Here is a 9,934-nt window from a genome sequence, read left to right as displayed (position 1 = left end):
ACACACATGTCTGCATACATCTGCGAAAACCTCCATATTCATGAGGTCTGCGTGTGCCGATGCACTCGTCTTCTGTAAAATGAGATTAGCGCTGGTTCCCTCCATAAATGTGAGACTAGAAGGAGTACAGCAGTGTGATATCTGCGTGGGGGTGGGGAATTAATCTGCAGGACAATAACAAAACCAGGCTTTATCAACTGCCTTAGCAACAGCAGTATTGCCTTTTCGTGTGTGTGTGTGTGTGTGTGTGTGTGTGTGTGTGTGTGTGTGTGTGTGTGTGTGTGTGTGTGTGTGTGTGTGTGTGTGTGTGTGTGCGTGTGTGTGTGTGTATGTCTGTGTGTGTACATAAAAACAGAGGGGAGACCAGGATATCAATATTTAAATATTTGAAATGTGGACAAACGATCTATGGTTTTCCACAGAAAACGGTACAAATAATGGCCTCATGTCATTAAATCAGTCCATAGTACTTTCAGACACTTCAAAATTACCGACTGATGCATTAGAGAAATACAACATGTCCTGTGTAAACATCAGTCACGATGAGAAACCTTATACATGTAAATGATGTGGTCCTTTATTCCAGCAAGGAGATGTACAGGTAGTAAACATGCAGTACATTGGTGACACTCAAGCTGTAATCAGTTTACACGAATTTCAATCGGCGAACATCGAGACCATAAAAATAAATCATATTCTACATTTGATTCACATGTGGCGTTATTGGGATTATACATTCTGCGTGTGAGGAAAGTGTGAGACACAGAAAAAGAGGAAAGGGGAGCATGAGAAGGGGACTGCGGCTCAGCCTCACTGCCTGCTCATCAGCAGCTATTTTTAGATCCCAAGAAACAAAGAAGCAGAATCGCCTTTCATCCCCCCTGTAACTGTGTTGTTTCACCTCCAAATGTGGCACTTGAAGACAGCCTGCACTTAGCAGCTATGTTTAGGCTTAACCTTAAATAAATAGAAATGCCTTTCCATCTGCCCTTGAGGCCTTTTTTTTTCTTACCCCCCTCATCCTGCTATATTTGTGCACACATTTTCCTGCTGTCCTACTGTATGCAAAAAGGCCTGTTATTTTTTCAAGGCGGGAGCCAGAGCCAGGGTATAATTAAAGGGAAAAGCATCTGTGCTGAGAGGCTGGGAAAAAGATCTCTTGTGCCGTCTACAATGTATGTGCTGGTCATTAGTCGACCAAAGCTTGCAGGAGGCAGTCAAAGCAGAGTGGTGGGTGGAACATTTTCTTACCATATCCAATCCCATGCCGTTGCTATAAGGGACAGACAGACATTCATAATCACACACACACACGCACACACACACACACACACACACACACACACACACACACACACACACACACACACACACACACACACACACACACACACACACACACACACACGCGCACACACACACACGCGCACACACGAAGCATGATGAGGGAAGATTGCGGCCAAGATGGCTCATCAGCCGGGGTCAGGCTGAAGAAATCCCTCATCTCCTCAGACTGCAGAGGAAATGACTGGTTACACGGGAGTCATCAACGCAAACAGCCGGAAAACATTTACAGATCCAGTGTGGTAAACAAATATTTGTAGTTATTATATTGTATATGACCTTTTAACTTTCTACATGCTCAACATGTAGGAATGACAAGATACATTAAAATAGAAATCCCACTTCATACTTTTACTTTTGCTTTTAATTTTAATTTTAGCATTTTTTTGTGTGTGTTGCTTTTAAGCAAAAAATGAATAGATATGTGGCCCATGTATATAAAGAAAGATCAACGATGGAGCTGTAATAATGGTTGACCCCTTGACTGGAGTCTCTGTCAAACCAGAAAATAATGCGTCCATCTCCACCCACAATGACATAGATTGACATAAAACGTCACATGTTCTGAAGTTAAAATCTATGTATCACGGCTGAGTATTACTGTAAAGTCACACGTTGTTTGTCCCATAAGAATGAATCTGTCCTCAGTTTCTGAGGTTGCAGCGACACCTTGTGGACGCATTCATATTTTCTTTCTCCCCCTCGAGTTTTGACTTTTATCTATAATCACAGAATATTTGTACAGATTGGCAAAACTACTCACATTCTCTCTTTAGGCAGAAGCCCAGATATTTGTTTGAAAATACTTTGGCAAAATGTATGTATTGAAATTATTTAAGCTACTTAATTCGAAAAGGAATTACAGAGTCTGTACTGTACTTAGTTAAATAGAACCAATTTATAAATTGCACTCAAAAATGAATTAAATCAAAAAGGTATTTTTAAGGCATCAGTATTGATAAGTATTGCTATCGGATACCACTTGAACTCTGAACCATCAAAAATTAGTCTTTCAAGGATAACTTTTTAAGAATATAAGGAAGAGAAATCCAGATATTTGTATTCAAATGTAGGGATTAAAGATGAAAAGTCTACAGAAAAATGAACACTTCACTGAAGTGCAGTCACCTTGAAATGCACTCATGTGAAGTAACAATGGGAATACTTTACTTGCCTCACACGCGTAACATAATGACAGAGCAGTTTGAAGTAAACGTTTCTGATTTTGCTCTTCCTCTGTGGACGTGCAGCATTGCCAGCAGCAAATATAGCAATGCGGCCCACAGTGCAGCCACCCATAGCCAGTTATTCCAAAGGTACAGGGGAGAGTCATTGTGCCGGACTGGCTCATTTTAAGCATGACGGCATTGTGCAGGGAACTCATATTACTGACACAGGTATGGCTGGCATCCTGTTCACTTGGGGTAAGAGTTTAAATAAGAGGTAGCCAGCTGCTGTTCCCGGGAGCCCAGACCAAGCTGGAGAGAGCCACTGCTGACAGTTGTAGACCAATGTCTGGATTATCATAAAAGCCTTGCAACAAGAGGTAGGACCTCACAGATTTGTTCATATTACCACTTGCTATTTCAATTCAGTATACTTGCAGCCACACTCCCAGGCTGGGGCTTACCGCAATTTGACTGTGAAAGAAAGAACAGATTATAGCGTACACAAGAGAGAGAGACAGCGAGACGCAGACGAGCAGACCATGTGCGTAAATGTGATCAAGCACACAGCCGAGGGTTGACACTCGGCACAAAGCTGGGGGGGCATAAAGGACTTTTCAGTCTTTTTACAGGTGCCACACAAGGGATATTAATTTAGGAGTGATCACATTTTGTAGCAGAGCACATTCTGTGATTGACCTGTTAGAAAGGGATCACAAAATAGCATTCATTTATGTGCGGCCTGAATCCTATTAAATGATGATGCTGCTTCTTACTGTAACAAAAGAATAGCAAGTCAATGACAGAATGCAGTAACGGCAAAGTTGCACTAAAAGCCTCTACGTATGGGTGTTCCCACGTCTTATTGTGTGCAGCGCTATGCGGAACGAGCTGAAGACACCGAGTTTTGTGGGCCTCGCAACGTTCACGTTCCTCATGTTCCCAGTTGGTGCACCTCAGGTAAGTGTTTATTGCCGTGTTACACTTCTTCTGGGAACTGTGCAGCAGAGCAAGTGACATTTCGAAGGCGCCAACACCCAAGACATATGTCAGGAAGACAATAATCACTGGAGGACAAGGCAGAAAATACATCCTGAGACATTCTTGATCAAAGAGTGCGATGATAGGAAGACAGGCTTTGAATTCCAACTGCCGCAAGGTGAGACTCGCCACCTGCTACAGCAATAATAAAAGTGTACCCTCAGACCACTCTTTATATGTTAAACACCCTGCTTTCACCAGACGCCAGGAAAATTCAGTCTAAACAAATTATACTCTCTGAAACAACATTAGAAATGTAGTTTAGCGATCAACAGTAAAAACACACAAATGGCAACATAAAATTGCTGTTTTGTTTCGTTGTTGAATTTCTAATGTCTTGTGGAGGTTTTTTTGCCCTTTGAAGTGACTTGCTGGTGATATAATTCTGACTTTATTATTATTTTGACCCCTTTAAAGCTTTTCCTTTGTTATTTGGGAGTTTCCCTGCTAAGATCAAATCTGTTGTTGCTAATTTTGTGTTCCTTTGCATTTGTTTTGTATCTCATTCTACCTTTGTACCATTGTGTACCTTTACAGTTTTTCTCGAGAAGTTCTTGTATACCTTTGGGCATTTCGGGGTATATAATCACCTCATCTCTGTTATATGCACAATATTATTTTGTGCATTTTCTATCTTTAACATTTTGTATCCATTTGCAATCATTTAGTAAGTTGACAGATGTTTTGTTTCATGTTTTTCTTTCTTTTATAAATCTTTGTTTTGAATTAGAATGAGGTTTTGTTTGTTTTTAAGTATATTGTCTGTGTTCATTTATGACTTCTTTGCTTTCTTGGATCTTTTGAAGACTTTGTGCTGATGACGTCGCTGCTGTCGGTCGAAAAACTGGAGTTGAACTTCAGTAAGACAAAGATCTTTTATTTGCGTCCCTTCACACACGTCAGTACGCAATTGTGCAATTCAGTAAACGCTAAGATGACACCTGCTCTACGGTTAGGCGGTTTCGCGTGTGCCATTTTTGGTGCAGTGTCATTCATTCAGCCTTTACATTCACTCTCCTAAGATTGGAGAACGGCAGCTGGAAGAAATATGAACTGAGGACACACCCATGAAAAACATACGGAGAGGTCGGCTGATCCTATCCGCCTCTGGCTCAGGATATTCATTAAACTGATAACAGGAAAATGTGAACAATACGCTCCTGCTGCTGTAAGCAGTTCCACACTGGTGCCGGGCATCAGAGCATCTCTTCAAACACAAAGACTGTCACCATGCGGTGCTTTATGTTGTGACACCGCAGACTCAGTACATTTTTGTTAAATAAGCAGTGTTCTTAACAAGGACACACATATATTCAAAATCATTTTTTTGCCCAAGGTGGTGACTATCATCTGGAGGAAAAACTTTTCACCTGCTGTAATGCATTTTTTTTTTTGGCCGAAATCCATTTTTGTGCAAGCCGATATGGATGAACTATTACATGCAATATGAAGACAACAAATGTGTGATAAAGTACAAATGTGTTGTTGTTAGTAGTGGAGGCTCTGCAAGGTCAGGCTCAAAGCAGCAGCGAGACAATCTGCACTGTATATCATTAAGTACAGTCATAGCCCATTCCTTATACTGAAAGTTATTTGGCAGCCACTGTAAATCCAGGCTGGGTGCAGCGTGAGGCCCAGCCACCAGCACATTTACAGCTCTCAGACCCTTTCAAATCTTTTGCTTGACAGTAAAGTGGATAGAAGGAGGTCTTTCCGAAAGTGTGCGTCCATGTTTAGCTGAAATCAATACAGTTATGTGTGGAACTTGAGTCACTCCGGTGCCAACGGTCAGTGTGGTTTAACGGAGGGGAAAAGCTGGAAAACAGTGCGACAGAGCATAAAATCCATGTGAGTGACTCTTTGTTGTGGGTATGCATGCAAAGTCATTCAGAGGGTTTGGGGGAAATCATATTTGTAGTTAACATATATAGTCACCTTCAGATGTCACGTGTGACGCTGGGGCTTGTCTCTGAGCAACGCTTCCCCTAAGCAGCTGGGAATGTGATACAATAAGGAAATTACTCATCTAAGAAGAACTTGTTGGCTTGTTTTCTAACTATTCTGCTCCCAGTCGCTCTGGCAAGGTTGTTATCCTCCAGAAAAAATGAAGGCTGCTTGCTTATTCTGCTTACATGCAGCTAGAGCGGGTACAGAATAGAAAATCGAACCCATTTTGAGCAGGAGTAAATAAACAATATGATTTGATTTCTGGCTCCCAGTTTATTGATTAGCATTTCAAATTCAATTTTGGCTTAGATTTTGAACACATAAATGCAACAACAACAACAAAAAAACAATGATCTCTCTGCTTGAATGGGACTGACCTAACCTAACTAGTAGCATGGCTCGTTAAATACATTATTTAAAGACAATGTTTTAGAATAAAGGGTGATTTCCACAGTTGGTTTGCATCGACTGGTTCTTAGTCAATATCCTTCAGTTGACCTGCAGCGAATCACTCAAACTGTCTCTGTTGCTCATTCATTTCCATTTGAATCAAAGTTATTGTTGTATATTGAGCGATCAGCTCCATGTGAAACATTGAATGCTGTGGTTTTTCTGCCTATGGTAGGAACCGCAGGAAACGTGAGGAGCCCCATGCGAGGTGTTGTTGTTGTCCTTCCAATAGACGGACGACCCAATGACTTTGTGTTGACAGCGCAAGTGTTCAGGACGGGGCAGGTTGGTTTTTCATGCGCGCCTCATCAGCATTAACACCTTTCATCTGGAGCTATCTGTCATCTTGTTTGAGCTTTGTAGCGTTTCTTTGTGTTTAAAATGAGATGTTTACCTGGTGGAGTGGGCTATGTCAGACGTGCGTCCTGTCCCAGCACATCCACTGTTTTAGGGTCGTTAGAAGCAGCATATACGATATTCTTTACAAAGCTGGACTTTTGTTTATATAAGAAAAGGGGGGGAGGAAAGAGAGGGGTTGAAAAAGCAAATATGCACCAAAGGTAAAGAAAGATTTGTGCTTTTTTTTCTCCTTACAACTGGGTTTTTCAAACTAGTGACTTGGGATTTATGTCATGTTTATGATCCTGATAGCGAATATGCATTTCTTTGCAACAGCGAGACATAAAGCTGGGCTGTGATTTTTTTTTTTCCGCAGGTCTTTCCAGCAGTCTTTCCGTTCTGCCTCAGCAAGCAAAGGACGACGTGGCTCATCAGGAAAGATGTTCTTTGTGGCAGGGGCCAAAAATGCAGCGGGAGCTGGTGGACGGAATGAAAGGAGGTAACTGATTCACAGCAATCCAGGCCTAAAAATACAGACTTTAAAGTGCTGCAGGTGTAGGCCCGGACATCCTTCAGTGACCACGTTCTTGAGCTTTAGATGCTACGACACTGAGTTCTCTTTGTTTTCTATCATCAGCTCAATTTACCGGAAATTCCGCGAGGTTGATTTATTGGACAAGAAAAAGACGGTGACAGCTCTGAAGCCGGGAGAGGACCGCGCCATTCTCCTGGGACTTGGAATGATCCTGGCCTCAGTCATGATGTATTTTGTCCTGGGTATCACCGTATTACGCTCCTATGCAGACAGGTACAAGCCTGTTGTTAGTATAGTGTTATTTGTTTCTCTCTGTGAAGGAGTATACGTCGTTGTTTCTACCGGAAACATGTTTTATTCATCAGGTGTGTTTGTTGACAAACCGTTTGAGTGCTCTCTCAACCTGAAAATTGCAAAAAATGAATACTTTATGAAACCAGAGTTTCAGGAACAAATAACACCCTGAACCAAGCTGATTTCATACCATGAGTTCCCCAAAGTGTTCTCTGCATTTTTTATTTATTTTTTTATTGCCTGCATTAAATTGGATCTTCATTTAAATGTCAACACAGCGTGTGGACAGAGGAGGGTGTGTGTGTTGTTCTCAACTCCACGGTCACAGCAGACATGAACTGTTCCTACAACTGTGGCTCGGACTGCTGGAGGGTGTCCAAATACCCCTGTCTGCAGGTCTATGTGAGCATCAACAACACGGGCCGTGTCAGCCGTTTATCTCACAATGAAGAGACCCAGGATGCCAGTTCTGAAGTGAGTACTGTGCCAGAGGGAAAATACTGTGAATTACTGAACCATTTCAAATGTTTACAATGACCGGTGTTGGCCCGGTGATAGACTTACTCTACTAACAATTCACAAAATGTTGGATGATGTTTGGGGTTTGGAAATAAAGCCAACTACCCAAAACAAAACAAAAAGGGTGAGTGACTGATTGCCCTCTAAGTAACCTTGGTGTCCTTCACTCCAATCGTTGCAGTGTTTCTATGTGCCCAGGTGCCAGAAGGACAGCATGGCCATGCACACCGTGATCATGAACATTTCCGACCGTCTGAAGGTGAACCAGCAGGTTGTCTGTTACTATGACCCCAGCGAGCAGCAGGAGACCATTCTCCTGACCCGGCTGTACGACCACAGCGTCGTCTTCCACTCGCTGCTCTGGCCCTCCTGCATGCTCACGGGAGGAGCCCTCATCATCTTGATGGTGAAGCTCACGCAGTACCTCTCCAGACTGTGCGAGGAGATAGGGAAGATCAAGAGGTGAAATACGTGCGGCAGCTGCGAAAGCGGAGCATATGGCGGTGTGCTGATGGACATACGACATGAAAGGGATTGTTTTAGCGGACGACCTTGCCGTGACCTCGTGCAAACTTTCCTCTTCGCCGGAGACATTCGGAGCAGCTGACTCTCACTGCGGAGCGAGGATGTGACTGTTTATAAAAGTGGACTGAATGTTCCCAGGCGGAAACTGCCACACGTGCTCCCGAGGAGAGTAGGGCTGTATGTTGCATGGTGTTAAAACTTATGTAGAATGCTTGAGGATACTTGTTTACAAGCTGTTATGCTTATAAAAAAAAAAAAAGTGTGTCATGTGCATGGCTTGATGTGATGTCACATGTGTAATGTGAGACAATAGGCTGCCAAACATATACGTACAAAAATATCCCCCGATTGTGCCTGTTAACAATGAACAATGTTACTTTTGGAGACCTTTCTTGAATTTTGATTATTCACAGCTTGTTGTGAATCAATAATAAGTTCTTGTTTTTCACCAGTGACCAAATAAAATGTGGAACTTATTCACTGAAAAATATCCCCCAATAACTTGTAATCATTTTTTTATACACAGAATGTGAGTGCAAATGTACAAATGAAACTTTGCTTGCTTACTTTGGGGGTCACAAGTTGACTGTTTAGCACAACAGCTAATATATATCCACCTCCAGGATCTCCCATTGATAACAACAGCAATTTAATTCCTCCTTTGTCGAGGCACTGTGATTCTGCACCTGTAAGAAATTATCACCGCCATAGGTAAACTACAAAGCACACTGAGAAACTCTTTCTCTGCCAAGATTAAAATAAAAATTGTTTTTAACGTAGAAATTGACTCCTTTTTTTCCCATATCGACATCACAGGCTGAGAGGATGAACATTTTGCCTGCCACATGGACAGATGTGCAAAGCTACTCACACCAGCTTATCACCTTGACGTTGACACTAAAAAAAGCTGTATGCTTTAGATCCATATGATCGAGGCGTGTGGGGACATTGAGTGTGGGGGATCCAGGTTAAAATACCTGCTGCAGCAGAAAAGGTATCAGATATAAAATCTATTGAAGCCTTCAATGAGTTTTGCAATGATTTTCTGTGGTGAGCCATGTTTGAGGGAGCGGTATATCACCAACGTGCAGGGATGCACAATACCTATATTAGATTTAATTGTTGGTTTCAAACGAGAATCAATATCTCAGTAATGGAGAGCAATGCTACTTAATTTCTCTCAATAAGTTAACAATCATTTTGATGCTCAAAGCTGATGAGACCTTTCTGTGTCAGATTTACATGTTTTATCTCAGCTTTACTCTAGTTTCCTCCCACAATTTCAAAGAATCGCATGCGCCCATAACAACTGGCTGGATAAAGCAGGTATACAACATTTATTAGAATAATATAATGCCCTGAATTCTCTATGCTGAATAAAGTAAGTAATATCAAGAAATGCTGTGGGTTTTGCATAAAGCCATGTCAAAGTCAAGTATTGACTTTGCTCAGTATGAATGTTAGGAGAAAAAAATCCAACCCATTTTGCTTCAATTTTGCACTTTTCTCATTGGCTAATATGATCAGGGCTTAGATATGAATCAATTCCACTCCAGGGGAGACCTAAAGTTGATATTCAGTGTAAAATGTATTTATTATATCACCCCTGGCATCAGCCAGATGAGTTGGAAAATATCACATCATTTATCAGTTATAAAATCCAATACTGCAAGTCCCTTTTTAATCACAGTTAAGCTGATTAAGCTGTAAGATTGCAGAAGTATTATTGAATAATAAACTTTTCTTATGCGCTAAAGGTGAGTTTGAATTCTCT

At 41.6% G+C, this 9,934-nt stretch overlaps 1 protein-coding gene across 1 annotated transcript; it reads left to right on the top strand.

Annotated features, from left to right (window-relative positions):
* Positions 1 to 4,270: 4,270 nt before the first annotated feature.
* On the top strand, positions 4,271 to 8,101 carry LOC308135815 (calcium-activated potassium channel subunit beta-2-like; the record flags this gene model as incomplete). Its single annotated transcript, XM_080503937.1, has 6 exons — positions 4,271 to 4,411; positions 6,124 to 6,233; positions 6,664 to 6,786; positions 6,925 to 7,095; positions 7,395 to 7,590; positions 7,817 to 8,101. The coding sequence occupies exons 3-6, from the start codon at positions 6,728 to 6,730 to the stop codon at positions 8,099 to 8,101; spliced, it is 711 nt and encodes a 236-aa protein (XP_080360063.1). The 5' UTR covers positions 4,271 to 4,411; positions 6,124 to 6,233; positions 6,664 to 6,727.
* Between the last annotated feature and the right edge of the window lie 1,833 nt (positions 8,102 to 9,934).

The sequence above is a fragment of the Blennius ocellaris genome (genome assembly GCF_963422515.1).
Source record: "Blennius ocellaris genome assembly, chromosome: 10".
NCBI lineage: Eukaryota > Metazoa > Chordata > Actinopteri > Blenniiformes > Blenniidae > Blennius > Blennius ocellaris.
The sequence above is the reverse complement of the archived record's forward strand: the minus strand, read 5'-3'. Positions and strand labels throughout refer to the sequence as shown.